The sequence below is a fragment of the Melopsittacus undulatus genome, chromosome 7, assembly GCF_012275295.1.
Source record: "Melopsittacus undulatus isolate bMelUnd1 chromosome 7, bMelUnd1.mat.Z, whole genome shotgun sequence".
NCBI lineage: Eukaryota > Metazoa > Chordata > Aves > Psittaciformes > Psittaculidae > Melopsittacus > Melopsittacus undulatus.
In genome coordinates this window covers 37,955,987-37,982,020 of record NC_047533.1, presented here as the reverse complement: position 1 = coordinate 37,982,020, position 26,034 = coordinate 37,955,987, and the positions used below count along the sequence as shown (strand labels likewise).

The 26,034-nt window shown below is 36.0% G+C and overlaps 1 protein-coding gene across 5 annotated transcripts; it reads right to left on the bottom strand.

The window, feature by feature from the left end:
• Positions 1 to 480: 480 nt before the first annotated feature.
• Positions 481 to 25,656, bottom strand: HPGD (15-hydroxyprostaglandin dehydrogenase). Of its 5 annotated transcripts, none has more exons than XM_005145527.2 (7): positions 25,475 to 25,656; positions 25,193 to 25,316; positions 21,153 to 21,259; positions 13,375 to 13,471; positions 5,299 to 5,375; positions 3,067 to 3,230; positions 481 to 1,932 (listed from the first exon to the last, which is right to left on the bottom strand). In XM_005145527.2, exons 1-7 carry the CDS (start codon positions 25,565 to 25,567, stop codon positions 1,797 to 1,799), a joined length of 798 nt encoding a protein of 265 aa, XP_005145584.1. In that variant the 5' UTR covers positions 25,568 to 25,656; the 3' UTR covers positions 481 to 1,796. The 5 variants fall into 5 exon arrangements, with proteins under 5 accessions (XP_005145584.1, XP_030901674.1, XP_030901672.1 ...); XM_031045814.1 differs by lacking the exon at positions 25,475 to 25,656 and adding an exon at positions 18,477 to 18,500 and having other exon boundaries at positions 21,153 to 21,310; positions 25,193 to 25,226; XM_031045812.1 differs by lacking the exon at positions 25,475 to 25,656 and having other exon boundaries at positions 21,153 to 21,310; positions 25,193 to 25,219.
• Positions 25,657 to 26,034: the final 378 nt, after the last annotated feature.

Genomic DNA, 26,034 nt, shown 5'->3' with positions numbered 1-26,034 from the left:
GCTGGGGAGGGACTATTCATTAGGGACTGTAGTGATAGGACAAGGGGTAATGGTTTGAAACTTAAACAGCAGAGGTTTAGACTGGATATAAGGAAGAAATTCTTTACTGTGAGGGTGGTGAGGTACTGGAATGGGTTGCCCAGGGAGGTTGTGAATGCTCCATCCCTGGTAGTGTTCAAGACCAGGTTGGATGAAGCCTTGGGTGATATGGTTTAGTGTGAGGTGTCCCTGCCCATGGCAGGGGGGTTGGAACTAGATGATCTTGAAGTCCTTTCCAACCCTAACTATTCTATGATTCTATGATTCTATAATTATCAGTGATAGAACCTAACTAAAGCAGCATGATGACTTTAAGTTTACATCATTTTTTCTGTCATATATTAGGAAAAGCTCTGATTTTAATGAGGCAAAAGTAGAAATTGATACAATCAAATACAGAGTACTTTTTAGTCCACAAGGATATACAGATGCCTTCAGGGATATTGGTAGTGTAGCTAGCATCATGTATGCATTCAAGATAGGCATTAAAAATAGTGTTAACATCGTGAGAAAAAGAGGTGGGGGAGAACGATGAGTAATTAATGGTATGTGTGTCTGCTTCTTTTCTTTTCCCCACAGTCTTATTACTCCCTGACTTCCATAGAAAGTAAATATTAGTGACCTCTCTTTTTCAGTTACAATGCTGAAAAAAACAGCTCTTCTGTCCATGAAATTGAAGTCAGTACTCCTAAGGAGGATAAATATTAAATGTTGCCAGCTTTCACAGGAGTTATTAAATCTTGTTATGCTATAAGCTTAAATAAATTACCATGTACATTTATTTTTTCCCAAGCACATAACCAATAGAGTATCAAGGTTTATTTCAGAAATGTAGCTGGGGATTGATCTGGATTCAGAAGGTCCAGTGATGTTCAGGAGGTAGGAAGCTCATTTTTTATTTTCATTGCCACTATATGACATATTGCATCTAAGAATACATATCATGATACCAAAATGGACAGATGTCAAACATGAAAAAAATCAGATAATTCAGGATTTAATTGAGGTTTTAATCAATCAAGGCAAGAAATTATATTTAAAGTTTTATAAAATCAGATTTAATGAGTAAGTAGACATTTCAGTCAATGCCAAAGTATTCATCCTTGTATATACAGAAAGAGAAAATTCATATGTATATATCTATAAAAGAAAACAAAAATATTACTAAACTGTTTTATAAATAGCTAAAATATAGGAAGATAAAAATCTGTAGGTTTTTCTTGTGTCATATGCAACATATTCAGTTTTGTATATAAAGGAGGAAAAAAAATTTTGCCCTGTGTTCTATTTTACATTTCATAAGAAAAATGAAATTCTTAACTCCTTATAGGTACATTTGTGTTCTAGATTCCTGAACTGAATCCCAGTTTGAAGAATTCAAGATATAAATAAGTAGACACTTATGAGAGTGAAAAGAATTATATGAAGTAAGTCAGGTCCACCAAAATATGCTTGGAGTATGTAGATCAGAACTACCAGAAGGGAAAAAAACTGGCCCTTATTACTATATAATCAAAAATCTTCAGAGCAGTGTGTTTATTCTACTGAATAAATACTATTATTAGTGCTTATAGTATTAAAATAAAATGGTAACATCTGCCCATGAAGGATTTTCTTGTCCATCTCTTTGTTATTAGGATGGGAACGTTTAAACAGTCACTGCTTTAGATACAGCACTAACCTTTTTTTCCAAAAATTATTCTTCAAAATTTTCAATATTTAAGAAAAGACCAAAATAATCAGCATAAACCAATTATTTATCTCTTTGATGTAAAAGGTGTTTGGCTGTATTGTTGAAAATGAATCCCTTGGGATGCTGTAATCTTCATAACTTCTCCATTTAGAGTATCATCTTCAATAATTGTTATCAGTCCCTCAGCTATTCTTGATGGGCTGAAAAAAAAAGTAAATTGTTATTTGAGAATCGTGATGTAATAGAACATGTGAAAAGGACAAGTATAGAAACTCAATGTAAATCTATATATCCTGGAAATTAAATGAACTGGTATTTGAATAAATTTATTTTCAAGTCAAGCAGAGGTGGTGGAGAATTTCAGGAGATAAATTCAGTCTCCTAAATCAGGACATATAGTCTAAAAGTGCAGCAGCTTTGCAAATCGTCATTTGTTTGCTCTAGTTACTGCTAAATCCCTGTGGACTTCCATCTGCCTTTTGAATCCTGTTAAAGTTTTCTCTTCCAGGGCAGTGGACAGAAGTAATCCTCACACAATCCTCTGCACCTCTTTCCTGTTGATTTATCCTATTCCTGTATTGGGACTGACATGCAAATTAGCATATGAAGAATTTTCTCACATGCTGTTTGCTATAAATAATAGGTGCAATATACTTTACATATGAAAAAGTGTGGGTGAAATAACACAACCATACAATTTCCTTTGTGCAGAAGTATCTGAGCACCTAATTGCTAGAGACTGAGAAAGTGTTTACAAAAATACTCCTTTATACTACTGGTCTTGTTCTCACATGTTTTCCTGGCTGTCTGGTTTTGGCCTTTGTTTGCAATACCATAACGGGCTAGGTAAGTCTTTGATCCAATCCACCATTGTTGCTACTATCCTCTTGTGAATTTAGTCCAGTTTTCTAAGTTCTTCGTCTGATTTCTATCTTGGTTCACTTTTTTTTTTTTTCATTTAAATTTTGTGGAAATTCAATAGAAATTATATACCCTGTATCTCACAACAAGTTTGGTTAAATGAAATTCTGGAAGTACACCAAAGGCTATTAACAACTAAACCCATCACCTTTAACTTCTGAATTTGATTTGCACTTTGCTGGTAAATAGGAATGCATAAAGGGAAATATCGCTATGTAGATAATACTCTTGAAATAGCCTTAGATATCTGTAATTTGTTCCTTGTAGAGAGAACATTTGCATAGAGAACACATTTGATAGGCTTTTATCTGAAGCAGTGTTTCCTTTTTATTTTCAGTTTGCTGAAATTGCAATTTTGTCTGCTTGTTCTTCATTAACAAAGGCAAAACCCCACTATATCTGACTTGACTTACTCCATCACGCCATAGAATCGCATCATATTTTTTATCTCATCCTTATATGAATAATATTGTCCCATATTCTCTTCTTTATCTATTGATTGGAGAATTGGTGTGTTGACGAATCCTGGACAAATTGTGTTGAGTCTTACACCATAGTTTTCCATATTAGCAGCTAACTAGGAAGAAAAAAAAGAAGTTAAGCATTTATCATCAATGTTGTAAACCAGGATCATGTAAGCAATTTTTCAAAGGATGATACTTACCACTAAGTACTTTCAGCCCTTGCCTAATAAGCAAATCTTGTTTTAACAACCAAGTTTGAAACATGTTTTCTCTAGTGATGTACTAGATTACTAGAAAAAAGAAAATCTGTTTTGCTTGGAATTTTAGCAGAAATCAACACTCTTCTTCCCATGCAGCTGGTTTTGGTTTGTTTTTTTGTTTTTTTTTGGTGTTTTGGGTTTTTCTGTTGTTTGGGGTTTTTTTGCCCTAATATTTTTGTTATTATTTTGTTTTTAGTGCTATTGGCATGTCATTAACAGTATTCTGTGGTGATGATATAAATCTGTTAAGCAAACCAAAGTAAAAAAAATTCTTCAAAATGTATACTTCCAATCTTATAAGAACTTTCTTATCGAAAGAAAACTATCTGAAATCAAATAAAAAAAAAACCAAAAACCAAACTAAAAAACAAATCACTTAAACAGAAATAGCATTTGGCCTGTACCCTTGGAACTAGATGATCTTAAGGTCCTTTCCAACCCTAACTATTCTATGATTCTATGATAACTGTGATGTTGAACCTTTCTGGCTGCTCTATTGTCCCTGCGAAGGGACAAATCTGTCACTGAGCATCTCCTCAAGAAAGTCCCTGTGAACTCCAGGAAAGAGGCAGGAGGATTGTTTTTTTTTTTTTCAGGAAGCACTTCAGGAACATGATGAAAGCAAGCAGCACAAATTGTTCTAGGAATGGTGGAACACTTTGTGGTACTACCAATGCACGTGTGTTGCAAAGAAGTCTGATCAGCATCCAGGCATATGTTGAATGCTGAATGAACTTTCTTAGTGATGGCACAAAACTTACAAATTATACATGATATAATCCAAGATAAATCATAACAAGTGTTCAGCACTGAGTTCTATTTATTTTAACACTTAACAGGAATCTTTTCTGATATTGCATAAATCACGTAATTTTCATGATATGGTAGCCTGCCTTTTTGGTCTGGAGGAGAAAAGAAACTGAAGTCCTAGATGTTTTGTATCATACCTGCCTAGCATTAGGCTGTACTGCCTTTCCTGGCAAATACAGTGATTTGCTATGTTTATTATTCTTTTTCTCCTTGACATGATCATGTTCCATAGAGACAGCTTTTACTCTAATTTTCTAGCAGACCCTTTATTTTTGAACTTAGATGGTGGTGTTTATTTTATAATGAGAAAACAAAAATAGAAAAACAGGTGTTGGGTTCATGCTCTGGCTAATATATTATATGCAACACTTATCCATCCTAATCTGTTTAGGTTAAACTAAAAAAGAATCTATTAGGATGGGGGTTGGGGCATAAAATATGGATAAACCATCCAAATGATCATTTTGGGTAGTTTATTCTTTAAATTAGATTGGAAATCTTATATAAATAGGCTATTTTTAAACTTACTCTGTGAAAGTGTAGTCATATTTGCTCCCTCCAGGTTATTTTATCATACTGCTTGTTCAAATTAACTAGAAAGTTATAGAGTCAGAGGCTAAGGCTTACTGTATGATCTTATAACATCTAACATGTCCCATTCTAAATATGTCATTTTGCATTTTCACTGTTTTAAGAGTATGAATAAATAATGGTAAACATTTTTGATTTCAAGACACTTTCTCTACACTTTAGCACCTACTTCTCATTAAAAAGTCATCAACCTGACTTAAAAATACGGAAACCAAAATGTTAAATGACTGGCATGGAGTTATGAATTTTTTTTTTATAATTTGGATTAGAATTTGACTTTTGGTCTCCTCCCATTGTCCTTAAATTACTTTACAACATCTTTTCTCCATGCTCTCAGAATCTCAGATCACTCATAAACACAGAGGACTGACTTATTTCATCTTTGTGAAAGGAAGGAACCTCCTCTGCTTCAGATATTTAATTTTCTTTAAGTAAATTAGTTCCAGTTGTGTGACAATAGAGAGGGAACATGAGAAGCTTAGAAAAGCTGCTGATACTGTTTCCAAAAACACATACTTACTGCTATTGACCGTGTGAATCCAATTACACCATGCTTTGTAGCACAATACACAGGCTGAAATGCAGCAGGCATAAGTCCTTTAAAATAAAAAGGTAGCTGAATAAAGATGCTGGATACTCCTATTTATGGTTATGTTAAATATATATAGGTCTATAACCATATATATATGGTTACGTTAAATATATACAGGTCTATACTGTACAAAATAAATGATGGATTTTGAAATACAACAAAATAGATTAGTTACAATTTTCAAATTATATTTTGTAATCTGAGATAGGCTGGGAAAATGTATGAGAAGGATAAAAATGTGAAGAGGCAAAAGAAGAGTAATAAAAAAGTATAACTTTTTAGAGGAAAAGTTATCTATAAAGTATGACTTAAAATTGAGGACAGGATCTGGAAGAAAACTCAAGGATGAGATTTTTTTAACCTTCTTTGAATCTATAAAGCACTTAAAGAATGTAAAGTATGTTAAGATTTTTTTATAAACTTTGCTAACACCCTAGGTACTGCTATGTAAACCAAACACCTGCAGTCATTTACAGTGAATTCAGGGAGGAAGTGTGGAAAAAAGGGAAATAGCAAAATCCATTTGAACTACTGTAACTGTTCTAATTTTATCTTTGTAATATATCAAAACATAAATATCTGACTTAAAGCCCTTGCTTATATTGCTTCTGTGGAATAGTTACAAAACTCAGCCTCAGATAAAACTTTTCACCTCGCTCTAATGCGAGAGATGAGAGTACGTATGCTGCACAGCTGACTGAAGCACACTCAGCTGGAACATCTACCCATGCAATACTGTTACTGCTTATTTATTTGACAATGTGGTTAATACTGTAACAAATACACCACACTCTTTTGCATAGTGGGTTTTGCTCTAGAGAGCAACTATAAACAAAGAAATTCAGACTTGATGCACCACCTGAGGCATTGTAAAATTTATTTTACTTACAATAATACTCTGATAATATGTCATAGGTTTTTTGATTATTTTTTTAAAGAGAGCAAAATTAAAAAGCAAAGCTGTTTTGCAATAAATAAATGGAAAAGTACTGAGAACTGAATGCAGAACATCAGTGCAGAGAGAGTATAGATATAAGTGAGTAAACACTGTGAATGGAATGGTAAGATGAAGGTTTCATATAGCATAAGGAAATGAAAGCAGAGATGTGGACAGAAAAGGTTTTTGAATCATTATCTAGATTGAATTAGGTTGGCTTAAAAAGATTTCATGGTAATGTACCTCCTATAGTGGGCCCTGTTCAATGAAAAAACAAGATGAAGATTTTTCAGGAGGGAACAGGAAAAAGGTAACAATGCTGGGTAATAAAATTGCTATCTTTTGTAAGTAAAAGGAGAAACAAAGAAATGACCGCTAATATTTTTAACATTTATGGTGGAAGTGGGAGAGCATAAAATCATTGTTTATAGTGGAGAAAGAAGACAGAAGTTTTGTAGGAAAATTAAGAACTTAATTCTAGAAAGACTTAGTTTCATGTAAAAAAGCTGATCAAGGGGAGATGACAGACCATAAGTGCATATGAACTTCTGCCCATTATGCCAACCATTTGCACTATAGAGTGACAGCTGAACTGAATTCACATGAATGCTGTAATTCCACCTGAAATCTAAGGTCTTGTGAATAGCAAATCACAACCTGTCATAAATTAAGAGGATAAAATTTGCCTGCATTCCTGAATGTGGCATTGTAAAACTGGATAGCGGTTTTGATGTATTAATGTTTGATTCTAATGGCCGTCATCCCAATTAATATCTCAGATATGGTTTTTTTATTCTTCATATTTCATATCTTTAAGTGACATAATGAAGAAGGGGTGTGCCTTACCTCAGTGGAGATGAAGAATACATTACCCAGCTTTAAAACTGGATTTGCCAGAAAAATTATGTATGTTCTGGAATACATTTTGTCTGAAGGAAAAAAGTTTCTAAGACAGTGCAAAGCTCTAATTACAACCCTGACAGCTTCAAGATTTTATCTTGGTTTAAATGCTACGCTGGTGATCCAGCAGCAACACTGTTATTAAGACTGCTAAATGCTAAGTAACTTAATTTAATGGCTGGTTGTTCTCTTAAACTTGTGTTTATCTGCATTGCTTGGATTAATGTGTTATGTTTCTGACTGAGAACTTGCTTTGTGAAAGTGTCTTTTGTGTTGTCTTCTGTGGGTTGTCATGGCAATATAGGCTTAATATTCCACTACTTGATGACTTTTGATAATCATCACCGTTCTTCAAATAACTGGAAACCTCAGAATATTATCACATTAAAATTATTACGATAGTAATTTTTAAAAACTCCTGAATAGTTTTACATGTTTTAAATAAAAAAGCCAAACAATCCCAATGAGGCTGCAGCTGACAGACGTCCAGAAGACAAACTACTGGGGAACACAGGGGAGGAATTTAGAGGTTTTTTTGTTTTGTTTTATTTTAAACAGAGACAAATTACTTGTTACTTGAGAGGGAAGAGAAACAAAGTCAAGAAATAAACAAAGGAAGGGCACAGCTCACAATAATGAAGTGGAATAAAGTTCAAAGACTTACACTTAAATGTCAAAAGACAGCAGGAATAACTAAGCAGGAAGGGAGGGACAAGTAATTTATTATTTTTTTTTAATCAAAGCATTAAAACCAGTTACTTTTTGACACTATTATTTTTGCTAAAGTGGAGAACCAAGAAAAAAAAAACACTAACTGACTCACTTTGAGCCAAAGCAGTGACAATGAAGACTAGTCCTAACATTCCTCACTCAGAACAATGACAGTCCTGTCTCACTTTTGTTCCTGAGTTAGTACACAAAGCCATGGTGTGGAATTTTCAGCTCTGAGCCTTTTCACGTCCCTGGGAAGAGCTGCACCTCTCTCTCTGTTAGTGGTGTGTCCTAGGGATTCCGCTAGCAAGTATTTTGGGATGAATCTTGCCTGATTCATCCCAAATGATGAGCCTGCCCTGCCTATGCAAGGATGAGTTCATAGCATATTAATTAGGCATTCATTTGTTAAAAAACCTGGATTCTATTTGCTTCTCCATGAAGATTTAATTATCTTACACAAAGTGGAATGGCAATAAAACAGACTGGAGAACATTGTGCACAAAATAACGGTGGGAGGAAGGGGATGGTGTTCAAATGGACGGTCATGGAGCAGTGTGCCCCTGGAAAGTAATAATGTGCTTCTCAATATCCCTTAGCAAGCAGAGGCAACAATGCTGCGTCACTGAACTGTTACATGAAAGGGGACAGGGAAGTTTCTTCTCCCCTGAAATGATCTTCATTGAGAACTAATTGGTGAACTGCAAATAATTTCATGATGACTGAAGGTGCTGAAGGTGCTCTTTGGTTTATGAAAATAAGGTAATCATGGGCCAGTGTCAGCTGTGCTCTTTTCTATTTTTCTAGGTTCCTGGCAGGCTGACAGAGACTAGCCCCTGGTTATACTCTAGTCCTCTTATCAAGACCACTGTACCATTTGAGACATGGTGTCAGGGTTCTCACTACAGGTGCTTATTTATCATGGTCAATTTTTTCAAATCCACAGCTTGAGAAATTAGTATTGGAGCTGGAGAATGGTATAAATTTTTATCAGCAAGCTTTGTCAAAACCAGAATTTTCTTTCAGTCCACTGAAGAGCTTTGATAAATACAGAATTAATATTTTTTCTCCAGGTATGATGTCCCACATGTTGCCCTTAGAGATTTAAATAAGTCTCTTTCTTTGAATAAGATTTGTTAGGTTTTAGATGACCTTTCTACCCTCTGCTTGCTCAATGGGTGCACTGTTAGGCAGCTTGAGACAAATGTAATTTCTGTAAACAGAAATAGTATCTTTAAATTTCATTAATTGTTGGAAGAGTGTACTTCATGTTTGCATGAGTATGGCACACAGAATGAAGAGCCATAGTGTGTTTTCTAACTTGGCTGTTGGTTTCATAGAGGCTTTGGATTCTTCAGAAAGCACAGCTTCTACGCTATGATTTTGCAACGATAAAGTTCTATTCCCAGTTATACTTTAGAAAAATATATTCACTGTAAAAACATTCCATTAAACATTTAAATATTCTCTCACTAATGTGATGAACATCAGTGCCGTGTGGCATCTTAAAGTTCTAAATTTTTCCTTGTTTATGAAAGAAATATGTGAAAATGCTGAAAAGTTTTGGCAAACTGGCAGAACTTATTTAAAAGCAAACCAAAACTGTGCTTTCCTCTGTCCTGGGAAATATTGCCAAAACAATTTGTTTTATTTTCTGTATTAGATTTGGTTTATAAAATATACTTATCAAAGACTATCATAAAACATAGAATACTTATAAGGAACATCACAAGATTTAACTGTATTTATTTAAATTAAATGTGTTTCCAAACCACATTACAGAAATTTCCTCTGTTGCCCTTAAGCAAAAGTCTGGATACAGAGTATGGAATATGCTTACAATGTTCTTTAAAGGCGAAACCCCCTTTTGAAGAAGTGGATATGTAACTAGAGAAAGAAGCTCGGGGCATGATGGTCCTACAGAGTGATGACAGAATTGATTAAATGGGTTTGTATGTCATACTCTATTCTTAAAAACAGGAAGGCGTACAAGATCATGTTCACGGTGTCAGTTATATACTGCTGTGATCTGTGTCAAAACAAAGGAGACACAGAAATCCTTGCAAACATTTTAAGCTATGTCATTTCTAGGAATTTTTTTTAACATGAACTGAGGTTTCAAGGGAATAATTTCTACATTTCCTAACCTCATTCCTGTGGATACTGCTCAGGATCCTCCTTTTTACGAAGGTTGGGATGTAGGGGAAAGACACCAGAAGCTTTTTCATGATGTTGAGCTAAAGGCCCCAGCTATATAGCTATTTACACCTTTGCTCCATTGTACTGCTGTTATAAAGTCTTGCCTTTACTCAATGATGTTAACTATATGCTTAGCTCTGTTCTTGTAATGTATATAGAACCAGGTCCCAAAGAAGCCTATTTGCTGTGGGGGGTACTTTAAGTGTTTCTTTTGCCTGAAGCTTTCTATAGGAGGAGGACAAATGGCTGCTTGCGAAACCTGAGTACTTGAAATTGAGTGCAATCAAACTGCATGTATGGCTCCTCAACAGGAAGTTATCCAGATACACTACACATGGAACAACCTCTCAAAAAACCTAGCGTGATCTTATATTAAGAGTTTTACCAATTTTTAAGACACGTATGAATACTTTTATTTGATTTTACCTGCTAGAATCCAGACAGATACAAATTCAGTTTTGCAGAATACCTTCTTGAAAATACAAAAGCTATCAAAACAAAAGTGCACGCATACATGAGTTCCTTTCCCCTTTACTTACTAGAAGTATACAGGTACCAGCCACCAAAAGATAAAAGACTAAGCTAAATTTAATCATATAAATAATCTCATTTAGTTTTATGTGTTTTTTCCCGCTGGTTGTAACTATTCTGTTAAAAGTAAAATTAATGTGCAGCTTCCTACTGCAGAAATTTTAAGTCATTTTACTCTTTGAATTTGAAATGGAGTTTACTACAATGCAAAAACCTGTGGTCATTGGCATTATCTTATATGGGGAAAAGTTGGCAGTAATGTACATTTCCCATTATCTCAGCTGTTTAGCAACATGACTTCCTCTTGAAATGAATGCACAAATATCTATAAAATAAATTTTTATAGCTTTGAGATGAAGTGGGTTAGGAGTTGGGTGCTTGCCGCATGTGCTCACATATTTCTCTCCCTTTCTTGATTAGTCCTGTCTTGTAGAGACACTGAAGGGAGGACAGTTCAGTACTGGAAAGGGTGAACACTCTGGCCTCCATCCAGCTGAATGAACAATTTAACCATCCACTTCATAGGAAGTATTTAAGTAATTCTGTGGATGTTTGGAAATACAAACCAGTAAGGCATGATTCTGTCCCCAGTTCAGATCATTGGCAAAATTCCCATGGTGAAGAACTAGAAACTAATTAATGTGTAAAGCAAATATACTGAATGTTATGTAAGCACTAAATATAATTCTTCTTGCTGTTCTGCAGGACACAAGAATATTTGCTGTCTGCAAACTGTATCTCATAAAAATCTTATAGAGAACTTGGATTGGGGGGAATAAAAATCACTCAAAAGTTTAATGATCAACAGAAGCTAGCTCTGAGAAAACACTCAAAAGTAATGTTAAGCAAGTTAATGGCAGTTTTTATTTTTTATAGTTTTTATGCAAGACTTATACCTTCAGATTGAAAATGAGAATTAGAGTCACAAAGCACAAACAGTAGTAAATAAATAAACTATACAAAATAGTGTATGTCAGCTTTTATAATGTGGTTTTCCTTCTGACCTTGGAAACAGTTGCTAAATACAAGCTATGTGAAAGGAAACATAGCAGAGAATACTTTGTTTTTGACAGATACCCATAATCATTATGGCACAATGTTAATATTAAAAAAAGGAAGCAAATAAATGCAAATTTTAATCAAATAATTAAAACAGCACTTAAGATCTTAAACAGAGAGCAGCCTTAAAATCATTTTGTGTGCATCTGAGACTAGTTAGAAAAGGAGTCAAACTATTTGCTACCTCTGACCTTTCTTAAGAAACAGCATGGGCATCTGCACTTCTGTGGAAACGTTTAATCTTTTACTTGTGCTGATGAACTCTTGTACTGCAATAGCAGTTTCCTTCAGGTTAATTTGGTTCCAATACAATGTCTATTTGAGCCAACAGAGATGAACTTACTGGCATCAGTAAGCAATGTGTTAGGCAGTATTGCAAGTGCTGGCTTAAAGGTATATGGAGGCTTTATAAAGACCCCCTCATTCATATGAGATATGTGCATATATTAAGTCAGATCCTCAAGGTCTACATGCATAATGTCAATAGGGTTTACTGGACTTCTCATTGCAAAAGCTAAGGTTTACAGAAGAATTTAATACTACTTGGAACATTCACATCTATCCACAATCAGGAACTATGTCCGCTGTTGTTTTACTGGTTTTTCATTGTTAAAACACATAGGAATACCTAGAATAAGATTACTGTCATTTGGTATTCTGCATCTATACCAAAGAGAATACTGACAATCCATGTGTAAGCTAGCATATGTATTGTTTTTTCCAGACAGTACGACAGGATCAAGAGAGAACAAACTCTTCAAAGAAGAGAAAATACAGGTTTTACCCTATACATTTTTTGACTAAGGGTGTCAGGTGCATCCTTCTCCATTCATCTGCCCTTCAGTTGTGCTTTTTTACTGTGAGCCCAGCCATTGCAATGTTGAGCATACCTACAGGAAAGGGTGCAGAATTCTGCCTCACGACTAAGTAGCAATAATCCTGACTGACTTAAAAATCATGTAATTCTACTTTTATTCCAATAAAATGAAATACGGTTCTTACATAGATAAGTAGTGAGAAATGTATGTTCTTGCTTAAGCTCAATGAACTATGACAATTTTCACTAATAAAGTAGACACAGTCTAATCTTAAGTATTCCTACAGTTGTGCTCCTATGGAGTTGAATAGAAGACACCCTATTGCTTTCTCCCTTTCTGTGAAAAAAAAAGATTATCTGATTTTTCATATTTGATAACTTCATAATAGAAAAAAATCAGATTTAAAGTACCCCTGTATTTAATTAGGTCTATACATTAGACTTAATTTTTTATACACAGTGTTGTGTACATTATCTTTTGATTCAGCAGTGTTATTTAATAGTGTTGAATAAGCATGATGAATTGAGGCTAGTTAGGTTTTCCTCAATGTGTGGCAGTATTGAATTCTGAAAAAAAAAATCTATTTACATCATGCTTAAGATTATTAAGTATGAGACTGATTTGTTTGGAAAAATACTGAATTTTTCATTGAACTGAGTTTACATAAAAGCAGATGAAGGTAGCGGTACCTTGCTATTATTTCTGTTGCTATAACGAAAACCAAATCAAAATGGGAATAAACAGAGAAGAGCCATAAAAGAGAAGAAAAAGTATGACTGATCAGTATGATGCACTTATTTTAGAAACAAACCAGTGAGTAGAAGGTGTTTACATAGAAAATATTCTCACCTGCCAAAGATGAGATATTAATAATTACTCCTCCATCACCTCCATTTCCTTTTCTCATGTATTCTAGGCCGAGGTAGGTTCCTCTAATCACAGATGTCTGAAATAGGGGAAAAAGAGATAATTATATTCAAAATATCTATCTTCTGTACTCTTGAGAAATGAAACTTGCTTTTATTGTGGTGCCTAGAACCTGTATTGCTTTTGCAATGATCTCATTTATAATTTGCAGATTATAAATGCAGCAGACTCCACAGTAAAACAACTCAATAACTTCAGAAGCACACTTGCAATAGAGAGAAATAATATCTGCTTTATTATTTTTCTTAATAAGATACTAATCAAACTAAAATGCTACAATGTGAAATGAGTGGCAGATGAACTGATCCAAATTGCATCATTTTTGTTGGGACACACTGCTCTACATTATCAAAAAAATGTATGGACTGAATCTGAAGATTCACACTAACACTAATAACTTTATTTGGCTCAAGGCACAAGGAATGTACACTTTTTAGGATCATGTGATATATTGATATCACAATATTTTAATATTATACTATTAAAAATTTGAATTTTTCTGACTGAAGTTGCCAGAGTTTTACCATTCCTCTCAAATGAAAGTTAGCCTAAACAGACAAATACAGAGAAAGTAAAAAAGTATTCTAATAGATGCAACATGTTATTAGCATAATATTTGCTGCACCATGAGATTTTAAAATATTTTTTTAACTTCATTTCTTTTTTAAAGTAAAGACTTTGAGGATGACAACTTTCTGGGGCCTGTATAATCATGATTCCTTAAGATTTGTTTCAGAGCCCTGTTGCAATGAGAAATTCTGCTGGGATTCCTCTCACTGAAATTCAGATGTTTAAACTGAGATGCCTAAAGATACACCAAGCCTGGGGTTATCAGCTTCCTGAACGAATCAAGAGAGTCTCTCCCAGAAACTAAGTTGCTTGATCTGAGATTTTATCAAGTTATAATAGAAAGTCAGCAGACAGTGCTCCTAGCGGAAGATACGAAATTTTGTGAAATGCTGCAATGTTACTGCATTAATGACGTGTTTCATAATTATTTACTGAGACTTTTAGATCTCCTTGTAATCAGTTTACAGCTTCATCTTAAAATGAACAAATGTTTGGAACATTTCTATTGTTATTGAAATATTATTTCAGCTTTCAAACACCATTTATATCTTATTACTCTTTAGTGCTATTTCCTTGACCTAAGTAAAGATGTTAAAAAGATGAAGTGATGATGAACTCAGATGAACTGAGACTTTTGACTGGAGAAGGTCTACAGAACTGCGAATTGTGGAGAGGAAAATTTCTCAAAGTAATTAAAAAAACACAGTGAAAAATCTGTATATGCCTAAGACCTAATGGAAAGTGGCTAGTTGTACTGGCAAAAAACGCTTTTAAAATCACAATATTAAGAACTTTTATATCGTTATCTAAATTCCCAATTCAAAACTGGAATAATTTTAAGATAGGTTTTACATTTGGATATTTCCTTTCATTTTTATTACCTGATATTTTTAGGCATACATGTTATAAAACATGGAGTATAACTTCTAACTTAACTTCATGCTTGTTGGTTTTAACACAAATCAGATTGGGAAGACTGCATCTCCTGCTTTATTATTATTACTTGTTCATTTTCCACCTAACCTATAGTTAGGCTGTCCATTAATAGAGATAAAAGAACCTGGGACCTCATTACCAAGTTTGCTTTGGAATTTTGATAATGAATCAGCTTTTTTCTTTTTTTATAGTTACAGCATTTTATGTGATATTTTCCTTATTAATATATTTCCTTTTAAATATATTTAATACATATTTCTAGGAAACAAGTATGTTACTTGTTTCCTAGGATAGTGTAAACAAAAATCACAAAATATTAATATTTTAAAATTCTGAAATATCATTTTAAATTTGTCTTAAACAAAAAATTCCCATGAAAACATCTTCTTGTTCCTCTCCTGGAAAGTTTTGTTTCAGGTAACATGCTTTTTTAAAATGATTTCATTAATACGAAAAGACTGTTACTGATTAAATGTTTTAACAGAAACTTTCCAAAGAACTAGCTTCTGTGGTTTGAAAAATACTAAACTAAATCTGATTTCTCTTGCATGACCTGAAAAGTAGTAGAGCCCTTATAAACATAATGCAGTGATGTTTAATGTTGTCGCATATAAATTTTAAAGGGTTAATTGAAAACCAAGATCACTAATGCCTGGTAGTGTTGCTGTAGTAGATGCTTACGCTGAACCTAAATTCATCAGCAGCTCAACTGAAATCAGATTTGGAATTAAGGGTGGGTGATTTTTTTTTATATAATAGGCTCTACACAAGACATTTTAGAATGTTTATGGAGAGTAGGTGCAGGTCCTGTCATGCCCTGGAGCAGTGGCTCAGCCTGCAAAACAGACAAAGAAAATTCCACTTAGGGTGATTACAGGATATAAATCAGTTGCAGAACAAAGTAGCTTGGAGCTCCTTGAGGATCTTCCTATTCCTCCAGCCTACTAATCCAAAGAGATAAGAGAGCTAGATGAGTCCTCGGCCAAACCACAGCTGTTAAGACAAGAAAAAAGTATCTTGACTCTACTATCACTCTCACTGTACTGCTCTTTTTTCTGTCTGGAATCCACTAACTTAGCATTTGAGCAAAAATTCCTCACTAATGAACAAATTAATTGATTCTGGAAGGTTTATTAGTTGCTGGTACCTTTATTTCACTATGAGCTGTATTGAAAAGAGACGCACATATGTAAATACAGTGTTGCATTCTGTTCTCTGTAGAACCAATCTATTTTGCAGGGACAAAGCCTGAATTAGGTAGACTTAATTTTAGAAAAGGACTTTCCTAAATTCACAGAAATTTGTTACCTTTGCCATTTATGGAAGCTAATTCTGCAATGCCATGAAAAATGTAAAAATTTGAAAGTGCTGTGTATTACCACATTTTGCCTAGTAATGTAGGATGAGACTGTCACACACCTGAACAAATCTTACATGTGTGTTTGAATTCTACTTGTGTTTGGCCATCACTTTAATACTTAAATCTCATATGACTGTGTTTTTTGACATGACCAAGTTATTGCCTGCAATTTAAAGTTTTACCAGAATAATGCGTTAAAATGTGCAAAATCTTCACATAAACAGGAGTTAATTATGATTTTGCTGTCCAATCCTTTCATGAGTCTAATTTCATTTGGGAACTGGTTTGAATATATCTGTAAAATAATTAATATGTTGCATAAGAAAACAATAAGATAGTTAAAATATGCAAAGTGCTTTGGTACTCTTGATTCAGGTAATTAGAATGTAAGCATACGGTGATACCAGTACTACTACATTTAACTGCATTTTGCAACCTATGTCAGTTTTCAGAAACCTCTGATAAAAGCATGAAAAAGGAACCTGAAAGTAATTTTTGGGATTGTCTATGTGTGGAATGTGCTAAGTGCATTTGTAAAAACAAAAAGACACTGTAATTATAGCAGTTACTATAATTATAGTGGTTCTGGAAAGCCTACATCATCAACATGAGATAAAATTAAGGAAGCTTCTTAGAACAAATTGTATTTAACCAACATACATGTGCAAGGCCCAGAAAGATGTAGGGACTTTTTTTAGGGACTTGAGGGGAAAAAAAAAATCAGATTATATTTCTGGAGTCTTTAGGCATAAGTTCTTATAAAGCTGAATGCAAGAAATGCTGTTCTTATAATGCTGGAGGACTGTAGGTAGGACTCTTGATAAGAATGTATGTGTCATAGGTCCTTGCCCTAGTCTATGCATGGGTGTGTTTGTGATGGACTTTTGAAATTATATTAGTAATATACATTTAAAATTAAATTCCTGTATGGTTGCCAAGATCTTTTTTATATACTATAATAACAAGAATGTACATTTGTAAGGGAATGAGTAGTTGAAGCTGCCATTGATCAAGCTGATATTGATCAAGTCAACACTTATCAGATGAGGAATAGATGACATTGCTGGAATATGTAAATATAAAGGTTATTAGAAATATTAACAAAGTAATGAAAAGGTGAGGTTGTTTAGCACAAAATACAGCAAAATGGTAAAAAACACTGCAACAGAAATCTCTTTTTAGTGGTTGATACTTCCCTCTGTCTCCCCCCACTTTATCATGATGTCTTTCCTTGCACTTAGAAAACTGGAATGAATACAAGTATTAATTGTTTATCATATCTCTTTTTCCTTCTGAAGTAAGTCCCAATTTTTGAGCCGCCTTCTTAGTTTCTGATGTTCAAGCTTTCTCAAGCAGTACTACCAGGGAACTTCCTTACACTCCTTTGAAATTCCCGAAGACCAGCCGGTTCTGTGAACTGTTTTAACCATAAAGAACACACCCCACACGTGTTTGTTCTGATTTATCTTGCTCTGTACTACTTTAGTTTTGTACTTTGTACTTTAAACTGAGGCAGGGAATATTTGTTGTATTGATATATAAATTATATCACTAAGATGAAGACTGGCATGTAAAGATTTTTTTTGCCCCTTTGTTCAAGTAGAAAATATATGAATAATGTGCATCAGAATGTGTGGCCATAGAAGTTATTCATGTTCTTGATGATAATACAAAGTTTATGACATCAGGGAAGCAGAGATGTTTTAAGATAAAGTTTTTTCCTATATGTTTCGTTCCTTTCTTTACAATAAGCAAAAAATATTCCTGGAACCAACCAATATAACATATTACATGCAGCAGCTGTTATTCTTTTATTGTTATCATTAAAAAGCAGAAGTACAACATGTTATGTATTAGTTTATGGAAACTACAGCAACTAAATAGAAATAAACAAGTTAGTCAACTCAAGTTTAGACTTTCTTAGAGGAAAGAATATTAAATTAAAGATAAATGATCTCTGTGTCCTTGATTTAACCCACGCGGGTGTACTTCTACTCTGCTTGATCATCTTAGACATTCTTAATCCGGTCACCAGCATGTATTGATGAAATCTTTTAACTCTTAACCATGGATTAAGTCATGAGGACATTTATGGTGAATTTATCTATACAATAATGTATAAACTATATGACCTTCCTTTTTTTATTTTTTTACCTACCTGTGCTTGGCTTCAGCCCAGTCACTGGTAAGACAAAAAAAAAAAAAAAAGAGTAGAAACAGAATCATTTAGGTTGGAAATGACCCTTAAGGCCATTGAGTCCAACCGTTAACCCAGCACTGCCAAGTCCACCTCTAAACCGTGTCCCTGAGCACCACATCTACATGTATTTTAAATACCATCAGGAACAGTGGCTCAACCATTTTCCTGGGCAACGTCTTCCAGTGCTTCACAATCCTTTTGGTGAAGAAATTTTTCCTAATATCCAGTCTAAACCTGCCCTGGCACAACTTGAGGCCTTTATCTCATGTCCAATCACTTGTTACTTGGGAGAAAAGACCAACACCCACCTCACTACAACCTCCTTTCAGGTAGTTGTAGGGTGACAAGATCTCCCCTGAGCCTCTTTTTCTCCTAGTCAAACAACCTCACTACCCTCAGCCCTTCCTCATCAGACTTGGGCTCCAGACCCTTCACCAGCTTTGTTGCCCTTCTCTGGACCTCCTCCAGCACCTATCTCTCTTGTAGTGAGGAGCCAGAACTCAGTATTGTAGGTGCAGCCTCACCAGTACCCAGTACAAGGGGACAATGACTTCCCTAGTCCTGCTGGCTATGCTATTCCTGATACAGCCCAGGATGATGTTGAGTGCCTTGGCTACCTGGGAGCAAGCTGACTCATGTTCAGCTGCTGTTAACCAACAACTCCAGGTCCTTTTTCTGCTGAGCAGTTTCCCAGCCACAATTCCCAAAGCCTGGAGCATTGTATGGGGTTGCTGTGACCCAAGCACAGGACCTGGCACTGAGCTTTGTGGAACTTCAGACAATTGACTTCAGCCCATCAATCCAACCTGCCCAGGTCCCTCTGCAGAGCCTTTCTACCATCCAGCAGACCAGCACTCCCACCCAACTTGGTGGTGTCTGCAAAACAACAGAAGAGGTTCTCAATGCCTTATGTTTGAAGTTCTTGGAATTGAAAAATAACTTAGTCATCACTCTATGTTAGGAGGTCTACCTGGACATTAAATACCTTGAAGGGATGCTGCTCAAATATGCCTTCATTTTTTTGAGGTAAATTTAAAAGTGAATCACAGACATTAAATTTTTCTGCTAATGACTATCTGTGCTTGAAAATTTGACAGGTAGATGGCTGCCTACAGTAACATATCCTGCATTAAACCAGGCACTAAAATAGAGAAATAACTCATCCAGAACACAGCTAAATTGTTCTTTCAAATTCAAGGGATCTGTACTAATTGATGTTGCATAGCACCGAGGATGCCACATTCTTGTTACTTCACAGTGTAAAATTTACTGATGTTTAATTTTCCAGAATATTTTAGAAATAAAAGAGGAGGAAATATATGCAGTTAAGTCTTAAAGAAAATGTAAAGAAAAGACAAAGGAAATTGAACAAATGTATTTCTCCTATTGAAAAAATTTTAATCTGTGGTCTAAGTTCAGTCCCTTCCAAGATATGGAAATCTGACCTTGGATAGATACTAAAGATCAAGAAAAAAAATATTAAATTCTAAATTTTCCCCCGAATACATATTTTCCTATTATTTTTTTCTGTAACTTTTCTCATATACAGCTTGTGCTACTTTTCCTGATTTTGGTTGGTTTTGTTTGTTTTTTGTTTGGCTGGGTTTTTTTTTGTTAGTTTATTTTTCATAGAGTCATTAGAATTCTAAGACTTGGGTATCTTTGTCCTTAAAACTTTCCTCAAAAACAAACTCTTAATTTTCTTATCATGAGCTTTCTTTTTTTGCATTGACAAATTGCAAACAATTAGTTCAAGAAAACTCCACTCTTACAAGCTTCCCTTTGCTACTTTCTTGATAACACACTGATGATAACACACTGTGAGGGTGGTCAGAGGTGACTTGCTGAATCACCATCAAATTAGAACTTCACATGTGGTAAACTACAAGCTAGTCAGAATTTTACTAACCTGGAATGCTAACCTTTCCTTTGGAGCTTAGCTCTCCTAGCAGTGTAGTCTAAATTAATGTTTTTCTGCTTGAGAAACAGATATTGTGGTCTCACCTGATCAGATATCAGATAATATCAAAGAACTGGTAATAGTCTGAAAATTTTACAGGTTTATTGAATGTACTGGATTTTAGTAAGTGCTCTTAAGTGGTGTGCTTGTATCAGTAATGATTTTGAAATGGCCTATATTAAAAGCTCAGATTGTATGCTTGCCTCATTGGTGAAGCAAATGAGGAGTTCTTGGTTTAAGTTTTCTTGTAATACCAACAAATGGCAATTTACTCCCTAATGCAGGCCATCCGAGTCTCACAGGTAACTAAACGTTCCAAAACATTCATATAAACAGACTGGCCTCCTGTAAGTGCAGCTGTTCTGCTTTTGGCAGCAAATTGTTACACCAACCTGGGATTCCGTTGGGTTTTACAGAAAGAGAATGTTTGGTACTAGCCCGAATACCTCTACACAGTTCTGTATGTCTTGGATAGGAAACTTAAAGGACCCACCACACACACACATATTAGTTAGTATATATGCATTTATGTGGTAATTGTTTCAATAGCTGTGCTTACTAATCCAGTAAACAATGTTCTGTGATATGGCACAGTCTGTACCAGCCAAGGGCTGCTAAATGTATTCCAGCATTAAATACTGAAGTATGAACATGTGAAAGGAGATAATGCTTACCAAGTTAATTTGTATAGTGCTTTCCCAGTCCTTCTCATTGTTCACTCCAGCATTATTAACCACAATATCCAGCCTTCCAAAATGTTCAATTACTTTTTTGAAAGCACCTATAGTAAGATCCAAGGGTGAAATTTCTTAGCACTTAACGAAAGTAAGACCTAAAAATACAATGCATGCATACAAATTAATGTTCTGTTAGTCTACCAAAATGTCTTCACTGTTCTCTTAACAACTACTGAGCAATATGCAATGATGTTCTTTGTCTAACCACTCACCAATATTAAACATATTCAGGAAAAATTAAAGAATCAAGATACCATAGTTGCCTTTTCATTCAGTTTTATAATGCCTGATAACAGGAGCTAATGAAATTTCTTAGCACCCGTACATTTTATATTAGATAGGATATTTAACACCCTAACTATATAAACATTTATAGCTTGATTTGTAATAGTTTGATATATCTGGTGAATTCAAGATTTGGCATCATCTACTTTAAATACAAAATAAAAGCCTTGTGTTTGGAACCATTTTTTTGGTTGAGTCTGAATTCAACCAATGCTTATTCAGTGATGTAACTAATATGAATCTTTCAACTACAAATAATTTAGCATAAATGGATAAATTTCTATACCTCTTACTTGTCAGGTAACTTTAATAATGTGTTTCTCAAATTCAAACCTTCTTCCTTCTATGGATGAAGATAGTGACCCATCTTCCAAAAAATTTAAAAATAAAGAACTGGGAAACTTCCACAATCACATTGTGTTCTCCCAGGTGACAGTATTTGAACTAAGATAAAAGATGTGTATGGAAAAACATGATGATGTCGTAGTGATGAGTAAAGTCATCTAGGCTGGTTCCGCTTTGACAGGATAGTTGGATGAGATGACCTCCAGATGTTCATTCTAGACTAAGATTTTCCGCTACTGCAGACATTATCTGACATGCATATACAGTTTGTTTTTTTTTCCCTCTAAATTCTGTTCCTCATCACTAAATAATTATTATGTAAACAAGACGTCCCCTTCCCCCATATTTTTTTTTAAAATATCATTTGGTGACTGAAAAAACACCCAATCTTGGAGTATTTCAGATATCCTGAAATTATGCTTGACAGGCCTTAATGAAAATACTTAATTAAAAACTAATCCCAGGACCATCTTAACTCTGACTTCTAGTCTTTGGCTATTAGGGTCAACCAGGAGCATAGCACCAGCTTTGAGACGTGTACCTTTTTGCAGCAGTTACAGGGGCTTACAAAGTTTTTTTCCTTGCACCAGATGGTCACTACTGCTACAGCCTTTTCTTTGCCTGAATGCTGCAGGTCCATCTCAGTCATCATCTTGTCATCAGAACAAGAGCTGGGCAGCTGATGGGAAAGGTTTTATTTGTTCAACTGCCTTTATTGTACAGCTTTTTCTAATATTCTTATTCTGAATACTTTAATATTACTAAAACTCTATTTTTGGCTGTCTGCCTTTTTGGCTTCTGCTATGTTTGTTGCTAATTTATTCTCTGGTTTTTCTGCTTAACTCTCCAATCACTTCTCATCTTTCCAATCGTACATCAGTATGGCCACATGAAAACCTTTGGCCTTATCAGGAGCAGAACTGATAATTTAATATAGTTCAGTGGGTAAAATAAGTACAAAATAAGTACAAAAGAGCTTCCAAATTTTGCATAGCAAAGAAATAGCATCTTTTATCAACCTCATTCTTAGCAAAATATTTTGCCTTCAAAGCCCATAATGGATAGCTGTACTTTTACCTATTATTTGTTAAATCTATGCAGTCTTAACTAATCATAGTTTTCTAGTTTACACATTGAGAAATGATCCAAATGTTTTTCAGCTGTTTTCATATCCAAATAAAGAACAGTTACCAAATTTGGAATTTTTCTCATGAAAGTTTACCTTCCTACAGTAATCCCATATGTTCCCTATAAACAGAAGAATCTCTTTATAAATCCTTTATAAAGTTATCACCTGCACATCAGTTTAAACTGACTTGTTCTTCCCCTTTCGAATAGAGACTAATCCTGTGTTTACATTGCACACTAGTTAGTGCTTATGGAATCACAAAAATTAAAAGCAGATGGTCATATAAAATACTGTATGAAGACAAATGAAAAATTAAGAGAAGGATCCATTTTAGAGGAGAGGTAAGAAAGAGTGGAAAGTAGGTACAGACACCCATGAGCTTCCTAAACATTCATAGACAGCAAAAGTACACGTATGGTGGGTTTTCAAAAGTAGGACAAGTCAGATTTTTGTGGGGAACTGTGTGAAAAAGCCACTAGAGAAAAAGACAGAGGCAAGACTTGAGAGCAGATGAAGGAGCTGAATTCCTACCCATAAGCCTTATATACCTATAGATACTAGTTCTAGTACTGCAACTTTTTTCATACCAAAAGGGCTAAAGTTAAAGAGGAACTTCTTTCATACACATGACCTTTCACATAAAGGACAAGTACAGGACTTGATGTACAGGACACTAAGAACTTTAAACACTAGAATGAAATTAATCTAAGTTTATTAAGTAGTGGCTTGTAATTACAAGTGCAAAATTATGAAAAGAAAGCAATAAAAATAACCATAACCAACAAAATCACTAAAAATGCCCCAGATACCCCAAAGAATTGTATAACAGGATTACAAATTTATGCTTCCTGTATCAAGATTAATGCAGTATCATTGCTCTCATTCTTTGCAAGAGCCTATTCTTATCCTATTCTGATTGCTTTTCTCCTACTAACTTGGTTCCAAAACCTCCCCTGCAGACCTGTTCTGCTTCCTCAAGTTCTCCACATACACCTCTGTTGGTCTTCCACCAGCCTGCCACTAAAGGAAGGGATGATCATAAGGGAGAAAGCACACTGAGGTAACACCCAACCTGCAGCACATGCTATTCCTACCTCTTGGATGCTTTTTCTTGCTCCTGGTTTACTCCTCCCACTTGCAGAAAAAGTCAATAATCAGCCTACCTGATAAAAGCTTTGCTTGTCGATTAGAGTGGGGCTCAGATTTAAAGTCCAGCACCTCTCTTACAGACAGAAAATGTAAAGCTTTGGAATTAAGCATAATCATGTTAGGTTCAAATGGTGAAGACTATTGCTGAATCCTGAACTGGTTGCAATGATTTGTGAAAGAGGAATGGATATGCTCAATCACTGCTGCTGGTGAGAAAGCAGTCAGTTAAGTGCAGTGAATAAAAGTAGAACTAAAAATGTTCACATCTAGCCTGGCAAAAAATTAATCTGGGGAACGGGCACTGACAAAAGCAATGTCAAAATCTGAATCTGAGTCACTACCTATGAATGCATCATTTAATAATGAAACTTTGAGAAGTGATGTGCCCGATATGAAATACTGCAAAGAGCACATCGACGTTATATGATACTCTAAGAGCTCACTAGGGAACACAATATATTTACTAAGTGAAAACAAATGCAGATCACGCCTGAGGGAAGCTCTTTGCCATTCTCTGCGTCTGCAAAATGTGTGTGAAATGTTATCAACCCATACTTAACACCGCGTAAAGCAGCGTGCCATCTTTTGCCAGCCCAGCTTTCAGCTACGGCAGCACACATTGAAAGTAATTGTGCTGTATGGAAAGAGCAGTGCAACCCAGAGCAGAATTTATTACCCCTGTGACGAGGGAATGCAGCTTGGAGTCGGTACTGAAGCCTCATAAAAAGCAAGTCCTTGCTTTAAAGTTTATATATATTACTCATAAAATAACAATTATCTTCTGTAGAGGCTTTCATGCAAAAATATCACACACAGCGCTCAGTGAAAATGGTTTCTTTGGCTTTTCTTTACGATGTGCCAAGTAACATAGTGAAATACATGCATGCTGGTAGCAATATTTCACATCTGCAGGTTCAAAAACAAATCCTTTTTGAGTCACTGTCAGAAGCGATTGGGAGTAGGCTGTCCTCCAGAAACCTTAATTGCACACCTATTGGTGCAGCAGCCCAGGCTCCTTCAGGTTGCTGCATGTTAAGCCAGAGCCCAGCGCTGACAGTTTCCTTCTTACCTTTCAGCTGCTCCTGGTCCGTAACGTCGCACTGGATGAACACCGTCCTCTGCGCTTCAAACTGCTCGTCCAGGGCCGCCTTGCTCTCCTGCCCAGCCTCGGAGTTGCGGTCCAGCAGGGCCACCTGAGAGAGGAAGAGCGGCGGGTGGGCAGACGGACAGACTTGACCCCCCCACCGACGAGAGACCGGGGGCTGCCGCTGCCACCCCGCACCCTGGGGTGCCGGGCGGAGGGGCAAGGCTGGAGGCGGAGGGTAGAGCAGGGACTCCTCCCGGGGCTTACCTTGGCGCCCTTGCCCAGCAGCGCCTGGACGAAAGCCCGGCCGATGCCCTGCGCCCCGCCGGTGACCAGAGCCACCTTCCCATTGACGTGCATGGCCTCCACTGCCGGCCCCGCTCCCGCCGAGCCGGAGCCAACCTAGCGCGGTGTCACCTGCCCGGTTTCCTCCCTCCTTCGCTCGCTCACTCGCTCTCTCCCTCCCTCCCTCCTGCCCTCCCTTTTTCCCTCCTCCTCCTGCCGCCGCCACGGCGGCTCATTCCCCCTCGCTCCCCTCTCGTGTAAGCCCGGAGCAGCCTGGGCGGAGGGAGCAGGGGTGGAGCAGGTCATTAGATCGTTCTCCCGAGTGCGTAGATTACCCCCGAAGTTGAAGGGCCAGAGAGGGGATCAACTTCAACCCCTGTTCAGTCCCCGGGCTGCCGGCGAGGACTGGCTCCCGCCCGACAGCCCCAGGGCAGGGCTCGGGGGCACCCGCCGCTCTCTTGGCTTGGGGGAAAAGCCTTTGCACCTCCATAAATCGCGTGAGAAGCGGCTACGAGCTCTGATAAGGGCTCTTGGCAGCTCCT